The sequence below is a fragment of the Leguminivora glycinivorella genome, chromosome 8, assembly GCF_023078275.1.
Source record: "Leguminivora glycinivorella isolate SPB_JAAS2020 chromosome 8, LegGlyc_1.1, whole genome shotgun sequence".
NCBI lineage: Eukaryota > Metazoa > Arthropoda > Insecta > Lepidoptera > Tortricidae > Leguminivora > Leguminivora glycinivorella.
In genome coordinates this window covers 5052580-5075699 of record NC_062978.1, presented here as the reverse complement: position 1 = coordinate 5075699, position 23120 = coordinate 5052580, and the positions used below count along the sequence as shown (strand labels likewise).

Below are 23120 nucleotides of genomic sequence, written 5' to 3'. Positions count from 1 at the left end.
CGGCAGGACGCTTCCGACATTTTTGGCATGCCGGACCCCCCGCCAGCTGTCGGCCGATAATATTTGTATGTGTGCGTATATAATGTAGGTATACGTTTGTAGTAGTGAGCGTGACAAAAATGGCGTCTATTAAACAGTTTTTAATGATGAATTTGTGTTGAAAAAAAACCGGCCAAGAGCGTGTCGGGCCACGCTCAGTGTAGGGTTCCGTAGTTTTCCGTATTTTTCTCAAAAACTACTAAACCTATCAAGTTCAAAACAATTTTCCTAGAAAGTCTTTATAAAGTTCTACTTTTGTGATTTTTTTCATATTTTTTAAACATATGGTTCAAAAGTTAGAGGGGGGGGGGACGCACTTTTTTTCCTTTAGGAGCGATTATTTCCGAAAATATTAATATTATCAAAAAACGATGTAAGTAAACCCTTATTCATTTTTAAATACCTATTCAACAATGTATCACACATTAGGGTTGGAATGAAAAAAAAATATTAGCCCCCACTTTACATGTAGGGGGAGTATTCTAATAAAACATTTTTTTCCATTTTTTATTTTTGCACTTTGTTGGCGTGATTGATATACATATTGGTACCAAATTTCAGCTTTCTAGTGCAAACGGTTACTGAGATTATCCGCGGACGGACGGACGGACAGACAGACATGGCGAAACTATAAGGGTTCCTAGTTGACTACGGAACCCTAAAAAAGATTGGTATTCATCGGTCCGAATTGCGGATACTATTTTTTCATCTTTTAGTAGATATAGTTAAATGTAAAATTATTTATTTTAGCTGCTACTCTTGAGTATTTTTATGAACGTTATTTAAATTTTACAATAAAATATTTGAAATGTAGTACGTATAATTATTAAATATAAAAAAAATTAAAAATATTTTTTGATACAAAATCATACTTCATTGATTTGGAACAATGCGTTTTATCGGACCGACATCCGACACTATCGGAAGCGTTTATCGGGTGTAGGATGTCGGTCCGACACCCGATATCGGATCGGATAATGTGAAAACGGCCTAAGGATGAGTAGGTAAAGTGGAGTACAGACTGACCTGACTGCGAGCTCTTCCTCGAGCAGGGTTCGGACGGCGTGTCGAGGTAGTTGTCGGCGAAAGCTGAGCCACCCATACCGCTCGGCTCCAGACCGGCCACCTGTGTAATGTGTCATGTCAATAAAAGCAAATGCACACATCCTACACGACGGAAACGCAGTGCCGGGTTCAGCACTACCAGCGCCCTGGGCGATCGCGCCCAGATATCATTCTAAGAGACCCTCTAAATAACTGCAATTCAGACCTATACGAAAAAATCGGGCAAGAGCGTGTCGGGCCACGCTCAGTGTAGGGTTCAATTCAATTCAATTCAATTCAATTCTTTATTGCTTCCATGTTGGTACATAATTATTGTAGTTTTCCGTATTTTTCTCAAAAACGACTGAACCTATCAAGTTCAAAACAATTTTCCTAGAAAGTTTTTATAAAGTTCTACTTTTGTGATTTTTTTCATATTTTTTAAACATATGGTTCAAAAGTTAGAGGGGGGGGGGGACGCACTTTTTTTTTCCTTTAGGAACGATTATTTCCGAAAATATTAATATTATCAAAAAAAGATCTTAGTAAACCCTTATTCATTTTTAAATACCTATCCAACAATATATCACATGTAGGGGTTGGAATGAAAAAAAATATCAGCCCCCACTTTACATGTAGGGGGGGTACCTTAATAAAACATTTTTTTCCATTTTTTATTTTTGCACTTTGTTGGCGTGATTGATATACATATTGGTACCAAATTTCAGCTTTCTAGTGCTAACGGTTACTAAGATTATCCGCGGACGGACGGACGGACGGACGGACGGAGGGACGGACGGACGGACGGACGGACGGACAGACAGATATGGCGAAACTATAAGGGTTCCTAGTTAACTACGGAACCCTAAAAAGGCGAAGGGGCGCCCTTTTATATCCTGCCCTATAGGCTGATGCTTATAGGCTGCCTGTGGGCAGTAGCCCTACCCTAATGCTGCCATTGAGAAGGCGTTTTACAGGATCATGGATTTGGTAACGAAAAGCTTTAGAAAATACTCTTTCTTGATTGGATTCCAGACAGTAGTGCACATCGTCTGTGTTATATTGCATCCACACATGTGGATTATGCGAATATCGTGATGGAATCTATCGCTGTTTAAGGCTTATGAAAGAAACCCCATCAAAAATGTTTGCCCGATCATAAACTGGCCTTAACATTACCTCCTTGCTCCAGTAGTGAGTGTGCGCCATCTCAGTCAGTTGGAAGACGGACGCCATGCCACCCAGCCCGAAGTTGGAGTAGGTGTGCTCGAGCCCGTGGACCACAGCTTGAAGCACCCGCAGCATGCTCTCCCACTCCGGCTCGCTGTGTTAGATAAGGACATACCTCCTTGCTCCAGTAGTGAGTGTGAGCCATCTCAGCCAGTTGGAAAACAGACGCCATGCCACCCAGCCCGAAGTTGGAATAGGTGTGCTCGAGCCCGTGCACTACGGCTTGGAGCACCCGCAACATGCCCTTCCACACCGGTTTGCTGACAAACTGTAAGAATAATTACATTAGGTAAGGTGCAGACAGCCAAAAACGTGGTTTACCACTTTTCGACCTTATGTGTTTGAAATAGAGTCGAGACTTTGTCGTTGGGCGTAGTCTTCCGATTCAGATTTCGGTTGAGTTTGCTCAGCACCATGTTGCGTTAGGACTCATCTATCAAGTTCAAAGGTTAAAGTGAACGTAATACTCGTAGAGTTCAACACCGCGCTGTCGGACCCCTCTATTTCTAACCTACCCTACCTACCTGTGTTAACCTTCAAATCAAGGCATCTTCTGGGCGAGCTCACTCCATTGTAGACCACGTCTTTGCCTTTGGCTAGTCTGTGGTCAAGAGTAAGCCCATTCATAACAATAAAAAAGGGGTATTTAAAGTGAACTTACCACATCATAGACTTTGTCGTTGGGCGTGGTCTTTCGGTTGAGGTTGCGGTTGAGCTTGCTCAGCACCATGTTGCGGTAGGACTCGTCTTCCATAAGCTTCTTCAGCCGGTTCAGCTTCAGCCAGCCCACACCTTCGCCCTCCAGGACGTGTTGCACCAACTGTGTAACATTATCAACATTGTACCAAAGACATATATAACTCCGGATAGACAGATAAGGTCTAAGAAAAAAACGTAACTCAAAGCAATAGAGAAAAAGTTACGGTGGCCTAGATGACGTTACACCTTTGGGGAACACTCGGCTCAAGATGGCGCTAATATTAATATTTGATATTTTAACACATATCAAGCTAACAATACGGCCCAAATTGTCAAAACTGAGGTTCAAAAGTTTTAAGCTTGTGTCGAGAGATGGCCGTCTATGCACTGTGATTACACATTTTACTTTGACAGTAACACTCTATAATACTCGATCCTCTTTGGTATAGTATAACCACGTGTGTGGGCGAAATTAGCGTGCTATGAGATTACAATATTATGTAAGCCTCGTGAAATTGCATAAAATTCAATTTTTCATGGCAATGTAGTACTGGCTTATAATTTCCTTACGAGGTTTAGGGACGTGGTGCCCGAAATTTAGCATATTTTGAATTTTAGATTAGATTATAACTTACACTAACATGCAATATATACGAATAAATACATACTCGTAATATACAACTACACAAATAGCAAATAACATAAATATATAATATATAAATTAAATATATATTTACATAATAAAAACTACAACTACAAAACCGCATACATCCAATACCTTAGTCTTCATCAGAGAGCCAAAGCTTTTTTAGATTAGCCTTCAGCGACGCGACCGACTGACACTGATTAGAGCGGCCCGGCGCGTGTATGACTCCGGGTATGTCCCAGCTCGACTTCTGTTGTCTGTCTAATAACAGTAATAACCTAACTACAAAATTTAAATTTGAAAAAAAAAAAAAACCCTGACATAGTGGAACGATTTCCATCAAATATGGCTAAGAACACTACCGACTAATTCAGTTTTCCAACAAAAAAAACTAAATCTAAATCGGTTCATCCGTTCGGGAGCTACGATGCCACAGACAGACACACACACACATACACAGACAAACAGACAGACACGTCAAACTTATAACACCCCGTCGTTTTGTGTCGGGGGTCGGGAGTCAAAAAAGACATTCTTGGCTGAAGAAAGCCTGGTTCTCCACCCCTTCGGACTACTTTGGTTTACCGGCTGCGGCGCGCGCGCGGCGGGTGCGGCGTGATGCACGACCGGAATCGCTCCACTCGTAGCCCGGTTACTACTTGACTGCCAACAATACTTACGTCGTTGAGGAACGCCTGGTTCTCCGCGTTCGCACTGGTTCGGTCAAGCGGCGCAGGCGCCGGCGCGGCGGGTGCGGCGTGTCGCACTAGCGGCGACCGCGCCACCAGCCCTCGGGCGCCACCCGAGAAGGGACCGAACGAGGCCGCAGCCCCGCGACCGGCCCCGCGCATGGCCTCGTTCGGCTTCTGCTGCTTGCCTGAAAAATTAAATCTCATAAATACCAAGTTGTCAAAGCGGACTTCAGGCTCTCAAGAGCTGTGGCGAATGCCGGGATAACGCAAGGAGGATGATGATAAATACCAAGTACCTGGGGGCGAGCTTCGCTCGGAGTTGTACATGAGCTTTGATAATGCGAAAAATAAACGCATGAATAGTGATGTGCCAGTTGCGGAAACTTTAAAAAAATAATTAAATTTCTTGAAAAATTCACGCAACTTTCACGAAAAATAAAGGGAAATGGAAAGTGTTCATCCATATAATTGTCCATATAATTGTCATTGGAAAGTTTCCGAAGTTTTCCTATGTAAACATTTCTGAATTTTGTAAACTTTCCTTCGGCACACCAGTACCTAAGCACGAAAACGTTACCCAGGACCTAAAACTAAGCGAGATCGCTTTTTCTGGGTCCCGGGAAACTTCTGTGGGATTTAATACCCCTCATCCTTTTTTAACCCACTTAACCCCCGCTTATAAACATTCTTGAGAACAGTCATAGTACTTTATTTCACATACAATATAGCATTGGGTATGAATTGCTCCCGGTTTATAATATTACCTAATATTGGGTTGGCACAAAAGTAATGAGACACTTGGTTTACGTTTTATATTTTTTATTATTATTACAATACAAAAAGCTTAGTCGATGATGTAATCACCATTAGCATCTATGACTTCTTGCCAACGATCCGGAAAAGTTTGGATGCCTTTCGCCCAGAACTCTGATGGCTGTGCCTAGAAAAAGTTGTTCAACTCCACCTGTACATCATGGAAATCATTGAATTGTTTACCCCGCAAATGTCGTTTCAGAGCTCTAAACAAATGAAAGTCTGATGTTGCGAGATCTGGAGAATAAGGTGGGTGGGGTATCGTCTCCCAGCCCAAGTTCTGCAGCTGTTGGCGAACGGTAGATGCGACATGAGGTCGAGCGTTATCATGTAGTAAAATTACAGTGGCTCGTCTTCGTCGTTTTTTCTTGATAGCAGAAGATAGTTCGGTGAGCTGTGTTGAATATTTGTTAGCGTTTACAGTTTCATTGTGTAATAGTTCATGAAACAGCATGCCTTGCGAGTCCCAGAAACAACAAAGCAAAACTTTTAAGCGGTTCTTTTGACTCAGCTTAGGTTGAGTTGGTGGCGTTTCTTCTCGAGGCAGCCAAAAAGCACGACGTGTATCGTTCTCATAATAAATCCATGATTCATTTCCCGTAACCAGATCAGTCAAAAACTCTTTACGTAGGGGTCGCAGCAAAAGTGATTGACAGATGGCGACACGGACTGCACGACTGGCGTCGGTAAGGATGTGCGGTACCCATCGAGCCAAAACTTTTCGATACCCAAGCTCATGCAGATGGTATTCCACAGCGTGGTGACTGCAGTTAAGTGCTTCCGCTAATTCACGAGTAGTAGCATCAGGATTCGACTGTAGTTCGCGGCGTAAATCGTCATCATTGAATGCAGATGGTCGCCCTGAGCATGACTGACTTTCAAGGCTCCTGTCTCCTGATTTAAAACGGTTAAACCATCTGGACACCGTGGCATGGCTTGTACTTTCAGCGCCCAATGCAGTGTTGATATTGTCAGCCACAGCCCGCGCACTATGGCCTAACAAGTACTCGTATAAGTAAAGTGGTCGAACTTGTCGCTCGTTCATTTTATTTCAATCTAACTAAACCAATCACGAGGGCGGCTTTATATACCTTCACATTAGAAGTACCTAGAATGCTCTACAACATACTAGAATATTATCGAAAACAATTAACTTAAGAAAGGAAATGTATAGAGTTTTGTAGAGTGTGTCATTACCTTTGTGCCAACCCAATAAATTAACCGCGTAGTAATAAGTATGTACTTAACACACGCAATGATCGGACTCTTGGCGTCATTTCTTACATCATAAGGTTCATTATTTCGAATACGTCAAACAAATGACGCGCAATTGTCCGATCTCTGCGTAATAAGTCAGTAGTCACTAATCGATTTTCTCCCGAATTATCTAAGGCTAATAAACGGTACACATGTATTTTTTTAATACCTACTTATCATAATTACTATTAAAAATGGTCATTAGTTAAGCTAGCATAAATCATTATTAAATTTTATAATATGACCAATATAATTCAGATATTGGAGCCCGACTAGTTAAACACCACGCATCTAGGGATATAAATTGTAACTATTAAAATCTAGCATCATACAAAATTATGTGCCTTAATAATTTTACTATCCGACGAGTAAAACTAAAAGAAGTATTATAAGAATTATTTAAAATTAAAAAATATAATATTAAGAGCCTATACACGTCCCATTGCTGCACACACACGCATAAGGGACTTAGGCTCTAGTCCCCGTAAAAATAAAAGTGTTGAAAATATTCTAAAGCAAAGAAATGAGTACAGACTATAATATTTCGGATATATCGTGGATGTGCCTTAGAGGAACGTTTGAGGAGCAAGTTGAGCAGTTGCTTGGCCATGTGCGACTGTCGGTGGAACAGTTCGAAGGAGACCTGCTGACATTGCACCAGGATATCCTTGATGCAGTGGGGTCACGCTGGCCAGGTAAATTTATTGCTATAATTTGACCCAGACAGTAATATTTTCTATTACGATTCAAGCGAAGAATTTCAATGAGGAAATTCTAAACAAGTGGCGACTAAACACGACCGAAAGGGTGTGTTTTATTTCCCCTTTCGAAAACTTTACGAAAACCTATAAATTATTACCCACGAAAGTATATTTTACATCGGTATGTTTCAATGAAAAACGTAGCCGCCTGTATAATCATGCGTTAGATTCTCGGTTATGGATAACATATTTTCCAAAGCATAATATTTTATCCTGCAAAACGTGTACTTTTTATAATATTATTATTTTATTACAGGTTGCAAATTATCACTGTTCGGTTCTCTACACCACGGCACAGCTTTGAAGACCAGTGACGTCGATTTTTTCCTACAAATCCCTGTCCCGAACATGAACGTTGAAGAGTTTTGCAAAGAAGCTAAAACTGTGCTAAGCCATCGTCCTGACGTGTTCAAGATTCTAGTCGCCATCTTTCACGACGACCCCTGCCGGAAGGTTACCTTCAAACATTTGCCATCAAACAGGGAATGTGATTTGGTCGTAACTTCCCCCGACTTATTCAGCAAAGAAAAAAACTATAGAGAATTAATCCACCACCTGTTACATTTGGATAAGAAAATCCTATATCTAGTGATTCTAGTCAAATATTGGGCAAAAGTGCATAAACTATTTGGACCATACTTTAGAAATTATATAATTATTATGATGGTGATTTTCTTCTTGCAACATTTGAATGTTTTGCCTAGCGTACGGGGGCTACAACAAAACGTCCCATATTTATTGTATCGACACTGGAACGTAGCCTACGAGGAGGTTACGTATTTTAATAATATTCAGTCGCCTCTTAAACAATTACTGATGGGATTTTTCCAATTCTTCAGCGCTTACAACTTTGAAGAAAACGTGATTTCCGTGTACGCCGGTCGTTCTATTGCTCGCGATAGTTTTACAGATATTTGTGATGTTCCAAAGGACTTTGCACTATATAAAGACAATCTGAGGCGTAAGTTATGCGAGCCACTTGATCTAAGTCCGCCGATGTGTGTGCAAGACATTTTTAAGCACAGCAGAAACTGTGCTTATGGTGTTTCGACTGAACTCTTCCAAGATATAAGGAAGTGTTTCAAGTCAGCGGCGAAGCTGTGTGCATCAGAATCTGATGATAACTTTCTTATTGCTATTCTACAAACACAAATTAGGATTGTCTAGTTTCTTTTACAAACTATTCCCTGCCACCAAATATTGTAAGTGCCTTTAAAGACCCAAATAAAAGCTTTCCTCGTAAACAGCATTTACCTTTATATACAAATATTACAAATAGGCGGCGAGCCCGAGCCCTAACATTGCCATATACTCAATATGTACGTCAGGAGGTTGGTCATTTGCAGCGCCGTCGAGTCTATGTACATGTATAATAGTACCTTTAGATCCGAACAAGTCGCTAAACATGCTGGTGGTGGAAGCAGCTAGTCCGTTGAGATCGGAACTGATGTTGGAGAAGAAGTCCCGATGAGTCGCCGCCAGGAGGTTGGTCGTCTGCAGCGCAGTCGAGTCCCGCCGGGGTGGCCCGGACGGCGGAGAAGGGGCGTCTTGGCTTTCACCCTTTTGAAAAAAAAAAAAAAACACCATAATTAGGCCGATATCACGCTATCATAGAAATATGATCATAGACAACATGCCGTCGTTTGATATGATAATGTAATATGGGCCTTATATAAATTTGCTACTGAGTGGAGTGACTTTGGTGCCAAGAAGCAGAGTATCCTCCGTATTTGCCAAGAGTGCTCATTTAGGCCTGATTTAGACGGCGTGCGAACTCGCATGCGATTTCAGTTGCATTGCGGGGTGTTGAGGTTACATACAATTTGGCACAACCATCAAATACCGCAATGTAATAAAACTCGTATGCGAGTTCTCGTACCGTCTAAATTATTCGGTACACAAGGTAGAGAATTTTCACTATAGCTGCTTGAAATTCTGTGCTCTCTTTCTGTACCTACGAAATATCTAAAAAACATAGAATCGAAATGTTAAGAGTTAACGATTTAAGCAACAAAGCAAGGGTTAGGTCCGATCTGAAGACAACTTCATAGGTCCGGAAAAAAAGGCTATGAAGGACCAAACAAAGACTTACATACATACATACAATCACGCCTGTATCCCATGGAGGGGTAGACAGAGCACATGAAACTACTCAAGTTTCAGTGCCGCTTTTGGCAAATAAGGGGTTGACAGAAAAATAAACTGTGACATTGCAGTGACAGGTTGCCAGCCTCTCGCCTACGCCACAATTTAACCCATATCCCACAGTCGCCTTCTACGACACCCTCGGGAAGAAAGGGGGTGGTGAAATTCTTAACCCGTCACCACACGGACAAAGACTTAAACACCAAAAAGAGTGGGATGCCCAGGTAGATCTGAAACATTCAAAGCTCTTTATGCAGAGGGTAGACTCTGGATGGAGCAATAAGCTAGGAAAACTAGGCAAAAGACAACTCTAAATTATAACGGGGGTGTCTACAGGCCATTACGGGGTCAAGGAATTTTGGCCAAGATGGGGCACGCTGACAACACTGATTGTCGCATGTGTGGTGAAGAGGAAAATACCGTCAAAATACCAAAGTCACTATAAGTGTGCCATTCACATTTGAGGAGTTCTGTTATGATCATCATCAGCAGTTCCACTGCACCAAATGACACTGTTCTGAAAGTAAATGCATGCTGTTCTTGTAAAAATACCATAGTAACTATAAGTGTGCCATTCAGATTTGAGGAGCTCCGTACTGATCATCATCAGCAGTTCCACTGCATCAAATGTCACAGTTCTGAACGTAAACGCAAGCTGTTCTTATAAAAATACCAAAGTCATTATAAGCGTGCCGTTCAGATTTAAGGAGTTCCATTCTGATCTTCATCAGCAGTTCCACTGCACCAAATGTCACTGTTCTGGACGTAAGGACACGCTGTTCTTATGAAAATACTAAAGTCACTATTACTGTGCCGTTCAGATTTAAGGAGTTCCGTTCTGATCTTCATCAACAGTTCCACTAAACCAAATGTCACTGATATGAACGTAACTGCATGCAGCTCTTATAAAAATACCAAAGTCACTTTAAGTGTGCCGTTCAGATTTGAGGAGTTCAGTTCTGATCATCATCAGCAATTCCACTGCACCAAATCAAATGTCACTATCCTTAACGTAAATGCATGCTGTTCTTATAAAAACACAAACATCACTATATGACGCCTTTAAGATTTGAGGAATTTCCTCGATTCCTCCAGGAGCCCATCATCAGAGCTGGGATTTGATAAAAATACATACACATTCAATAAAAAAAACAAAATCGGTCCAGTAATGAGGGAGATACCGAATAACAAACATTAAAAAAACCAATTGATAACCTCCTCCCTTGAGATTTGGAAGGCGGTTAAAGAAGACGGCAAATTTGAAAAATGTTAGGCTCACCGTCCAACTGTCTTCATAAAACGCGTGGCTTCCTAAACCTTTGTGGGCGGAATCATCGACGAGCCATAACATAGTTACTTAAAAAAATATTTGAAATTTAGGGGCGAAGTTTTAATTCCCAAAGAAAATTTGAATTTCGCGCCATTTTTAATGCCAAGATTCTGTTGACCGCCATGACAGATGTCAAAAATAACGAAACGACGATATCTCTTCAGTTTTCTAACAGATGGCGTTAGTAAACGATGTTTTCTAACTCTTTAGAGTTGTACTAGATGGCGTTAGTAGTACAATATTTAATACAAAACTGTGATTTAATTTTTTTATAAATGGCAATAAAATAATATTTTTTTACAGATAACACATCTAGATATCAATATAAATTACTATGTTAAAGCTCAACTTTATAGGCGTGATAGTTTTTCCGTAATCCGTACCACAAGAGTCGGAACATTGTCGAATTTAAGAGGGCTTCGCTACGCTCGCCCTGATAAGGGCTTAGGTACATTTCATATGCTTCAGTCAAAAAAATTACTTTTGTTAAGCACTAGGTAATAAGGGACTTTTTTAGTTGAACACAAATGGAGCCAATGGAGCAGATCTGTTCCTAAGCATACCGAAGGTGTCAAAAATTATGCAAATAGTTACACGGAGAAAAAAATCTCGTCCATGATACCTAAATGCACCGTCGAATTCAAATATCTTGTAAAACTATTCTCACCTTAAGCAGTCCTTTCTTAGCCGCGGCTTCTTTAGCGCTCTTAGTGAGGTCTCCCAGCGTCGACTTCCCAACATAAGTCAGATCTTCGAAAGTGTTCTTGCTGACAGCCGTGGCAGTCTTGCTGGCTTCTAGGGCAGACTTCGACGCTTCTTGGACGCTTTTAGACGCTTCCTCTGCGGCCTTTTTGGCGTGTAGCGTCAGCTAGAAACATTTAGGTTTTGGAATATGGCTGTTGTGAGTTGAAACAAGTGGTAGGGTTGCTGAGAGAAAATCGTAAATTCATGAAAAGCTGTGAATCGTGTCGTAGAGCAGTATCTAATGTGCAAAAATTAAAGTTAAAATATAAAGTCAGTTTTACGTTCTAAGTATTTTGTTGTAGCATCTGTGTTAAGTTTAGTTAATAAATTGAAGAATTATTAAGAAAAGCGTATGAGTTTAGTGACCGTAATATGTTCTTGTCAGGCCCCGTAGCCGAATGGCATTTCTCCGACGCCAAACGAAAGCGATACGCCGCTGGCTCTGTCGCGCCAATACGCAAGCGCGATAGAGATAGATATCTACTAGCGCTTCGTTTCGTGAGCGTTTCGTGAGCGATTGTGCCATTCGGCTAGCCACCCAGTACACTATAAACTTAAAAACGTATGGAAGTGTTGCACTATGCTTAATATGCTTATGTTATAAATCATCGTGTAAGGGATAAGGTAAAGTTTCGATGGAATTAGATGGAGTTAGAGCAATCGAACCTAAAATTCTAAATATTATTTTACTAGCTAAAACTACTTACTCTCATTTATTCTAATTGGCTATGATATCTACGTTATATCCTCAATGAGTAGAAATAGTATTAGAGCAAATATATCTAATGACAATGTGCGATATTAGCTAGTAGCAAAATGTATCACATCTTGAATCAGGACGATTGATTGCATTTATATTTCTATTTTAATTACTTATTAAGGCTAAGCGATTTCGTTATACTTAATCGAAAATAAACTACACTAAGGGTGGATACAGACGAACTGCTCTGCAGCCCAACTGCAGTTTGTACGAACTGCACACTGACGTTGGAATAGTGAACATATTAAGATACTTATTACAGTTCTCATACAAGTTGAAGTTGGGGGGCATCTCTTGTCCATATCAGCCCTAACAGGTGTCCACGCTGACTCGAGAACTGATTTTTGTTATTTCTGTCGATGTTTTGGCCGAAATGAAAATCTTTTGACATTTAATCATGCTTATTGGCTTGGGTTTTGTCTCGTTCTCGACTCAAAGCGGGACTCAGTGGTGTTAGCTGAATTAGAAATCAAACTATGCTTATCAGTAGAAAAGACGTCGATAAAAAAAGTCGATAAGGGTTGCATTCGCATAGAACGTATGTTGACCGGGAATACCGGGATATAGACCGTGATTACCGTTTTGAGTTTTATTGAGTTTTCCGTGAGTGATCATGATGCATGTAACTGCGTCGAAATATTGGGAGCTCAATAAAAATCAAAAAGGTAATCACGGTCTATATCCCGGTCAATATAAGTCTAATGATTCTAATGAAACTACCTAACTGTGAATCATTCAAAGCTCTTATAAATTCCATAGAATTTGAGGTTGGCGCCCTTTCTACTGAGAAGCTGGGTTTGCCAGAGTATAGTCATTATCATAGTTGTCAATGTCATGTCATAGATGCTTCCAAGCGGGCACGCAGTGATTAATACCTGTCCGAAAGGCGCAAACAGTTTCTTTTCTTCACCGTCTGCCGCTTTTCCTTTCTTCGAATTTTAATACAAATAAAAAACATTAGTCAAACCCCTTTATCAAAGTTGCGCTGTGAAACACGGTTGGCAAAAAGAACGAAATAAAAATATCTAAGTATAATTACTAATATCACTAATATACTAATAGGGGGTATTAAGTAAAACGGTGTACCTACCGCGAACAATGTTCGGCATGTTGCCCCTTTATTATACATATACACTTGTAAATGTGACAGGGAAGCAACACGTCAAACGTGGTTCACGGTAGACCCCCTGTGAACAAACTTATCTAATCGAGTTAAGTATATCATAGTGAAAACTTCTCAAAATATAAGCTAACCCCATGGTTTAGTACCTGTGTATGATAAGCGCTGCACTCTGACGGCAGAATATTGTGGTAATAATAAAAAATCCTATTGATACTATACATTTATATTGAAAACTTTTTTATAATGCCATATAAAATAAAATTTACAATAAATTCTTAGGGTAAAATTGTATCTTCGACAACAATAGGGCATAAAAAAATTAAACAGCTACCTTGATAGCGGGGTTTGGTTACAAAAAGCTTACTTATTTAGTGTAAGGCCAAGGCCTGAGTGGGCAATCGGTCGGCGAGGCGTGCAGCGGAGCGGGCTCGCCCGCATGCATGCTAATGCACTTGCATGAGCTTCAATTGTTTGACATGCACGCCGCACGTCTCACCCCGCTGTACGCCGAATATGAGCGCGCACTCTGTCCTTACACTTAGATTAACTATACATAAAGCTCCTCGTACCTTGTCCATATGTGCGAGCAGTCCCTCCTGGCTGCTCTGGCGGGTGGTCTCCCGGACCAGCTCCTTGGCCTGTGCCGCGAACTGCTCCAGCAAGGAGGTCTGGGACGCTTGCCTAGACACGCCACTGTTTGCTCGCTGGAACAAGAATAGTGAAATGTAGTATATTTCTTTCAAAAGTCTGGATTATATAAGGATTTTTTAATGATGAAACTAAATTCTGAAATTTAATGTTCTATCGCTCTCACTAGTTTCTACTAGTTTTTGCTGCCAGTGCTGTCCAGGATCTTTGGCGTCGTCGTTTAAGAATCTAACTCTCTGATACTGTTGCTGTCCATTTCCTATTATATTGTTCTAGTTCATTGATAAACCACCTTGTGGAGGGTGCGAGGGTGTGAGCGCACTGTCACTAGTGGAGCCGCTAGTACTGTGCTCGGTATTTGGCGTTATCGCCGAGTTTGAGTCCGACTCTCGTCCGAAACTGCTCTTGTCCATATCCCAATTTTTTGCTGAACTCACCCTGACGTGTGGAGGATGTGACGACGTGGGCGCTCTGTCGCTGTCACTAGTGGAGCCACAAGCACTGTCTATGTTCTTTGGAGTGGTCATCGACTTAGACTATTTTTAAGCTCACCTTAACGTGTGGAGGGTGTGACGGCGTGAGCTAGCGCTGTCTGCAGCTCGGCCGCGAGCCACCACGGTCTTTGGCGTCATCGTCGAGTTGTAGTTCGACTCTCGCCGTGTCAGTATACAGTTATTATAGTTTGTTTCAGAGCTCACCTTGACGTGTGGAGGGTGTGACGGCGTGAGCGCTCTGTCACTGTCACTAGTGGAGCCGCTAGCGCTATCTGCGGCTCGCCCTCGAGCCACCACGGTCTTAGGCGTCGTCGTCGAGTTAGAGTCTGACTCTCGTCCAAAACTGCCGCTGTCCGTATCCTGGGTAGACAAAAAATACAGATATTAGTTTATACTTCGTTGGATATCGAACCATTAACGGGTTGACTGATTAGAGACGGTTCTTTAAAATGGTACAATGATTTAGCACGGTCGCCAGTTATTTTTACGTGGCGAAAACTATCAGCCGGCGTAGCCGAATGGTAACCGTCGACGCCAGACCCCCACAGAAATGTAGTCTAGCTCTGTCGTGCCAATACGCAAGAGCGATAGAGATAGATAGCTACGAAACAGATATTATCTTCAGCGTTTGTGCTTCAACCACTCGTGAGTAGGTTGAAGGCGTTGCATTACCATTTATGATCGCGTGGTACTGGTTGGATCGTAATCGGACCGTAGTCGAGACCCGGCTTCGCATGGCATTTCAGATTGTACTGTGAACATATTACGTAGGTAAGAACAACGTTACAGAACTCACGCTCTTCTTAACTGACGGGGAGAGTTCAGCAGGCAGGTCACCAGGTGGTTCGTCATCAGAGAGCTCGGTATGCTCACTACTGAAGCCGGACGGCGACGCCTTTAGTTTATACACATATATATAAGCAAGGACAACGTTACACTCACGCTCTTTTTGACCGGCGGGGAGGGTTCAGCAGGCAGGTCGCCAGGTGGTTCGTCATCAGAGAACTCTCTATGTTCACTGCTAGAGCGGGAGGGCGATACCTTTAGTTTATACACATATAAGTACATAAGCAAAAACAACGTTACACTCACGCTCTTTTTCACCGGCGGGGAGGGTTCAGCAGGCAGGTCGCCAGGTGGTTCGTCGTCAGACAGCTCGCTATGCTCACTGCTCGATCCGGAGGGTGAGGGAGATGTGGACGCGCGTCCACGCGGTTCCGCCTCGCCGAACATCAGCGATGACGGCGGGCTGTACACCTGTCGAATTTTTAAATAAATAATTACAATTCTTCCTTGGAAACCTGGTGCCTTCAACATACACAAAGGACTCGGGAAGCGCTTCGTGGACGCATCGGCATTTTTCAGCATGTAATTATAGTATTTTATGCAACAGGCGTTTAAAGGAGGTCAAAAAAGACACGAGTATTTTCTTGACTCAGTTAAACACTGTTGCATACTTTTTCTACGACCATGCACTTAGTTGTTAATAGTTTTCTTGAATAACTTTCGTGAAATTCACAATGTTTCCTGTATTTTGACGCAAAAAGGCTTGCACTGTCAGCTCAGCTGCCTGAAGCCTTCCCGCGCACGCGCGCAGTATCGTTATAACAATGCGTTGCCATGGTTACAGAGCCAAACAATGCGTTTTCAGTTTTTTCGATACTGCGCGTGCGCGGAAAGCCGGCGGAATAGACTTTTATGTAGGGTTTTAAAGATCTATGCACGACCCTGTACATGACGAATAACAGTTCGGGAGTAGAAAAAAGTATATAAACGCAAATGCATTTCGCTGTTTTGGTTATAACATATTATAATTAGTCTTATACAGTAATAACAATGGTTTAAATTGCATTTTTCATTGAATGTTCTTGTCATCAGACTGAGGGCTGTAGCCAATATTCCCTAACATGATACGCCAACAATTTACGTAATAATAAAAGCAAGTCAAGTAAACTTACCGTTCCAGGGTCTAACGATGAAGATAGGGTCATAGGCACTTGAACCACTGCGCTGTAGGTTTCTCCAATCACGTGTTGTTGGTGTGGGTTTCCTTTCAAAAAATATTTACCGTTAGTATTAAGTTAGCAGAAAACGAGGAAGATTGTAAGTTAAGCCCCTCGGAGCTTGGAAAAGGACATGCAGAAACAGATAAAGATAATATACCATAAATTCCTGCGTCCCGATGCCAATTTGATTATTCGAATTCAACATTGAAAACCGCTACCGAAAGGTGCAATGTGCGCCTGGACTAATAGTTTTAAGTTGGCATTATAGGTTAAGTAAAATTTTAAGTGTTGACCAACGGAAACCACATGTAAGTTTATAATATAAATGTATCGCTTAACTTCAAACTCGGGTAAATCCATTCTGCTTTAAGGTTGATTATGTATAAGAATATACATATATAATCTGAAAAAGAATCAACCTTATAGCACACTGCATTTACCATAGTTTGAAGTTAAGCGACACAAATATGTTCATAACATAAGTACCTGGTGATAGATCAGACGAGACTATTTCGGAGACAAAGTCACTGAGCGATGAGTATGAAGAGCTGGTGCTTTCGGCGGCTTCAGAGTCTGATCCACTTTCATCTGTGAACAAGGAGGTATGACCGTGATAAATTCGTGTCTAATGCCGCATTATGTGTTTAGTGTTGCAACCAAGGCGCACCAGACTTTCAATTTCACTACGTGACTTCGAATAAGACGATTATTGAGGCTGGTTTTTTTTTCATATGTACTTATTGACCCGAAATCGGTCAGGAGTAAAACGTTATCAATGGTATGACCTGTAGGCTAGTTTTGATGGCACTGGGTGTGAGTGACCAGTCTTAGTAACTCAACCACGACGGAAGCAATCCTCTTAGAATAAATAAATCAAATAAATAAATATTGGGGACACCTTACACAGATCAACTTAGCCCCAAACTAAGCAAAGCCTGTACTATGGGTGCTAAGCGACGATATACAAACTTAGATAGATAAATACATACTTATATGCATAGAAAACATCCATGACTCAGGAACAAATATCTGTGCTCATCACACAAATGAATGCCCTTACCGGGATTCGAACCCAGGACCGCGGCTTAGCAGGCAGGGTCACTACCGACTGAGCCAAACCGGTCGTCGATTCGTCAAGTCGCCAAAAAGATAGACCAACGCAGTACCTATTTCAAATTAGTTAGGTTAGGGTTTTCTTAAGAAGATTTAACAGACCTGTGGGCTGGTTCTCATGGCGCTGCAGCTGTCGCAACGCGCCGTTGAGCGAGCTGCCGTCGTCCCACACGGCAAACCGGATGGGTTGCAGCTGCTCTGCGAACCACTTGGGCTTATCGCCGACTTGTCGTGGGTCAAACAGACCCGTTTGCACGCGCAGGAACGCTACGTTGCATGGTGTGAGTGACCACTCCGCTAGGAACTCGACCGCCTGATGAAATTAATAAGTCATCATTTTTATATAAATAGCAGCGTTTGGAACAGGTTTTTATAAGGAGTTTTAAAAATACAACAAGAACTAGGGAGTAGGTAATAAATATTTTTTTAAGCAAACGCATTTTTGCCTAAGCTGAAAATTTGTGTTGCTGACGCTGAGTCAAAAATATACACCCCGCAGAACTATTTTCGAGCATCCCTGCATAAAAATATCTATGCCAAGGTACCAACAGTAAAGTAAGCTATCAGTAAAATTTAAATAAAACTATGGAAACGGATTAAATCGCGTATAATGAATTTAAAATTAATCCCGACGTTTCGAACTCTTTACAGCGTTCGTGGATTATACGCGATTTAATCCGTTTCGCGGTAACCGAAGACAATAGTAAAATTTAAATTATTAGCTCATAGAATGCCCCAAGATCTTGCGTGTAGTCTTAGAACTTAACGGTCTCGATGTAAGTGCTGATATGATGCCCTACCTGAGTGCGTGCGAATTTGTTGAGGAATGAGGTGGTCCGCGGCCGAGACCGCAGGAAGCTGTTTATCTGGAAGGCGACCACGGGCCGCGGGTACAGCCGTAGCGTTCGCGTGTGCTCCATAAAATTTGCCAGGATGTTTTGAGAGTTGAAGAAGCGGACCTGCCGAAAAAAACAATATGAATCAGTACAGGAACACACTAACTTTGTGTAAGGGTTAGCCTTAACCCTCGAAAAAAAAATTGTTAAATTAAAAATGTCTTACTAATCAAGTCCTTTCAAATGATATACAACATGTCTTCCTAATTTCATTTTATTTTTTTGCTTCGTTACATTATGACCTCTAGAGGGCGCCATGTTTCGTTTGCGGTGACGCCATATAGCCTATAACCAGCGGACGATTAAGCCAATTCGAATGACATATCGTTTGTCAAATTCTTGCTTAAGTAGTGCATTAATTTGAATCTGTAAAAGCGTCCAGCGTCTAAATTGCGGATCTCGATACAGCGTGAAATGCTGGGAATTAGACAGATGAAAAACGTGTACTCCGCGTCTGAAAGGCAACGCATCGCCTCGAATATTTCATAAAACATTTTGAATGTATGTCTATATTAGTAGTTACTGTTACTGAGTCCACATCATTGCCGTAGATAAGGGTATTGAAGGTTTGGGGAGAGGCAAGAGAGCCACTACGCTGGCGGCGCCGGCGCTCGCGATGGACACACGACGACTTTCGGGCGTGATATGTATGTGTGTACTAGTAGTTACCATGGCAACCTGTGTTGCAACATCCACAGAGTCCACATCATTGCCGTAGATGAACGGGTTGAAGGGCTGGGGGGAGGCGAGGGAGCCACGTTGGGGCGTGTGACCGACGCTAGCGGCGCCGGCGCTCGCGATGGACACGCGACGACTTTCGGGCGTGCTGTGTATGTGTGTACTAATAGTTACCATGGCAACCCGCGTGGCAACATCCACAGAGTCCACATCATTGCCGTAGATGAGCGGGTTGAAGGGCTGGGGGGAGGCGAGGGAGCCACGTTGGGGCGTGTGACCGACGCTAGCGGCGCCGGCGCTCGCGATGGACACGCGACGACTTTCGGGCATGCTGTGTATGTGTGTACTAATAGTTACCATGGCAACCCGCGTGGCAACATCCACAGAGTCCACGTCATTGCCGTAGATGAGCGGGTTGAAGGGCTGGGGGGAGGCGAGAGAGCCACGTTGGGGCGTGTGACCGACGCTAGCGGCGCCGGCGCTCGCGATGGACACGCGACGACTTTCGGGCATGCTGTGTATGTGTGTACTAATAGTTACCATGGCAACCCGTGTGGCAACATCCACAGAGTCCACATCATTGCCGTAGATGAGCGGGTTGAAGGGCTGGGGGGAGGCGAGGGAGCCACGTTGGGGCGTGTGACCGACGCTAGCGGCGCCGGCGCTCGCGATGGACACGCGACGACTTTCGGGCATGCTGTGTATGTGTGTACTAATAGTTACCATGGCAACCCGCGTGGCAACATCCACAGAGTCCACGTCATTGCCGTAGATGAGCGGGTTGAAGGGCTGGGGGGAGGCGAGAGAGCCACGTTGGGGCGTGTGACCGACGCTAGCGGCGCCGGCGCTCGCGATGGACACGCGACGACTTTCGGGCATGCTGTGTATGTGTGTACTAATAGTTACCATGGCAACCCGCGTGGCAACATCCACAGAGTCCACATCATTGCCGTAGATGAGCGGGTTGAAGGGCTGGGGGGAGGCGAGGGAGCCACGTTGGGGCGTGTGACCGACGCTAGCGGCGCCGGCGCTCGCGATGGACACGCGACAGCTTTCTGGCGTGCTATGTATGTGTGTACTAGTAGTTACCATAGCAACCCGCGTGGCAACATCCACAGAGTCCACATCATTGCCGTAGATGAGCGGGTTGAAGGGCTGGGGGGAGGCGAGGGAGCCACGTTGGGGCGTGTGACCGACGCTAGCGGCGCCGGCGCTCGCGATGGACACGCGACGACTTTCGGGCGTGCTGTGCGGCAGGGATTGCGCGCCGTCCGTTGATGACCGGAACGTTGGGGCTTGCACTCTGCAAACGAAACAAAATTAGCCATGGTTAGACGAGGGGAAGTATGGGCTAGGAGGGACAGCACAGAACTTAATTTAGATAGAAGAAACAAATTCATATATTTGTATAGGGGCCGAGCGTGTCAAATTTTGTACTGAAGTTGATTCTTGCCTGTAATTTTAAATATGTCTCAGGCTCTTGATTGTTCATAATTTTTGTGTTGTTGCAATTGAATATCACGTAACGGGGCATTTTTTATGTTTTGGTTGACTTCAACATACAAAAATTGACGCCCGAAAGCTGCAAGCTGCGAGTAAAGACGGACAACTCAGTGGATTTCACTGAGTTCATTTGACACGCTAAGTAGATACGTTTGCTTGATCTATGGTATATATGACATCTGTGAGGGACAGAGTGTTTTTTCTTGAACTGGGTCTTCGTTCTTCGTTCTACATTTGTTTAGCGTACGTAACGTACCTACGAGCAAATAAATAAGCTCTCATAGGGTGAAACATTCGTTTGTATACATAATTTCAATCACGTTTGACATTTTGTAAATCTTATAAAAAAACCAGGAGTCGCCGGATCCGGTACTATTCTGGTGAATCCGCAATAAGAAGTAACATGAGTTACGATTTTATGACATGTTTTATTTAATCACGATGCAAGTTCAAGTGATAATCTAGCTCTAAATAATTGTTGTTTAGGTTCCCGACATATGCATAGATCCTTTCATTTGCAGCTGTAGTTGAAATAAACACTCAATGAAGTCGTGACTCACGTTACTTTTACGTGGATTAACCCATTATTTTCCTAGAGCAAATCTTTGATTAATAAACTAATAGATAATTAGAAAGGTAATCTTTATAGGTTAAATCAATAACTTACTTGAGAGTAGCCCCGCCGACGCTGTCTCTTCTCGAAGGCATGAGGGGCGCCGTGGCTTGCTCCGCCGAGCTGTTTGTGAGGCTGCTCAAAGCCTGAGAAGCAAACAGTCAATAATTAACACCCTGTATATAATTAACACCCTGTATATATGGCAGACAACCTGGTGAGGAAATTCTTATCATATAATAAGAATAAGTCATTAATGCTGTAGGTATATGTCATATGTACAAATATAATCTTAATTATTATAAACTACTAAATAGACTGCTACAAAACAATGATAATATGTTATAAACTGAATCTTAGGTTGTCCCATTCAGACACTCGTCCTTACATTATATGTTTACGTTTTTAAAGTAAAACATATGTCTAGCAATAAATACTTAAACAGATCCTTTTACACCTATTTTCACAATTCACAACCTATTAAAATCACTCATTTAGCTTTTACATTTTTCCATTCGTTATCAATGCTATTATTCTTCTAATTACAAAAAAACAATAGGTGAAGCCTATGATAAAATCGAACAAAATAAGAAGAATATTTAATGTGATAACTAAAAAATATACCTAGTATACCTTCCTTCCTAATCCACTAATTTACAAACCAACAAACGCTACGAGTATGTTGCCAAAAGCATTCGTTATTTTTTTAACAAATGTCATTTCAGTGTCTATAGAAATTCGTACGAGGTCTACCATTATTTATTACATAGATATATAATTACATACTTACTTAAAAAATATCTATTTTATTAGCTGAAAGGATTTACTTAAAGTCATTGCACATAGGCCTTCATCAAATGTATCATGCAAAACACACAAGCAAGCACAAAATACATGTCACTTTTAAACTTTATCGGGGGACGGCATAATATAATAACGTCATGAACAGCGGCGGAACCAGATTCCTTCTACGGTGTTAACATGGTTGTCATTTTATCACGTATCACTAATCACTATACCTATCTTTTTTGTACTTACATACTTATAAGAAAGTGACAGGCATGGTGTTAAAATTTACAGTAATGCTGACGTATGTTCATATCCTACCGACTGCGCCATGTCAACAAGCATGATTTACATTTTATTTATAATAATTATAACACCAATATTACTTATATGTTTTGTCAGAATGCAAACTGTAACGATACAATTTTAGACGATATCTTTGATGATAATGATGATACAGTAAAATATTAAGTCTTTATACATGTTGGTGTCATGACATTGTGATGTCGTAGTACCACGATAAAAAGTAAAAGCGCGTTATAAATGTACCTATTTTGTCATATGTACGTACATTTGGACCAAACGATCAATTTGCTTTACTACTAACCAGATAAAGGTATTTAAGATGGGTCATCATTAGCATTAGAACACCACAAGAAACAAACAGAATGTGCGAAATGTAGCCAAACCATGCCAAACACAACAGAAGCGAGGAAATGGACTGAAATTGTGTCACAGTTGTAAACTTGGTTGACGACTGTACCAGTAAAACTTCACAACGATACTGATGCGATGTTGACATAATAACATATTCGTATACTTATGGAATTGGACAGGTACAGTCAGCAATATAAATATGCATCGTTTGAAGTGTCAAAAAGATGTACTTATAAAAGACTTCATTGTCTAAACATTAAGGTTGTGTAGGTATACCTATAAATAAAATAAAATAAATAAATAAATTTAGGACATACTTACACTGATTGACTGAGCCCCACGGTAAACTCTAGAAGGCTTGTGAGGTGGGTACATAGACAACGATATAAATATAACATACAAATACTTATACATAGAAAACATCCATGACTCATGAACAAATA

The 23120-nt window shown here is 41.9% G+C and overlaps 1 protein-coding gene across 1 annotated transcript in view; it reads right to left on the bottom strand.

Annotated features, from left to right (window-relative positions):
* Positions 1-23120, bottom strand: part of LOC125228726 (MAP kinase-activating death domain protein) — a 91461-nt gene that overhangs the window by 33341 nt on the left and 35000 nt on the right. Inside the window, exons 11-26 of the mRNA XM_048133387.1 lie at positions 21289-21380; positions 20208-20421; positions 18345-18503; positions 17647-17857; positions 16918-17019; positions 16384-16475; positions 15518-15682; positions 14630-14785; positions 13853-13987; positions 13036-13089; positions 11324-11524; positions 8561-8741; positions 4339-4535; positions 2975-3133; positions 2429-2581; positions 1066-1165 (exon numbers count right to left, since the gene is read on the bottom strand). Of these exons, the coding sequence (XP_047989344.1) occupies positions 1066-1165; positions 2429-2581; positions 2975-3133; positions 4339-4535; positions 8561-8741; positions 11324-11524; positions 13036-13089; positions 13853-13987; positions 14630-14785; positions 15518-15682; positions 16384-16475; positions 16918-17019; positions 17647-17857; positions 18345-18503; positions 20208-20421; positions 21289-21380 (2371 nt within the window). The remainder of the gene's footprint in view (positions 1-1065; positions 1166-2428; positions 2582-2974; positions 3134-4338; positions 4536-8560; positions 8742-11323; positions 11525-13035; positions 13090-13852; positions 13988-14629; positions 14786-15517; positions 15683-16383; positions 16476-16917; positions 17020-17646; positions 17858-18344; positions 18504-20207; positions 20422-21288; positions 21381-23120) is intronic.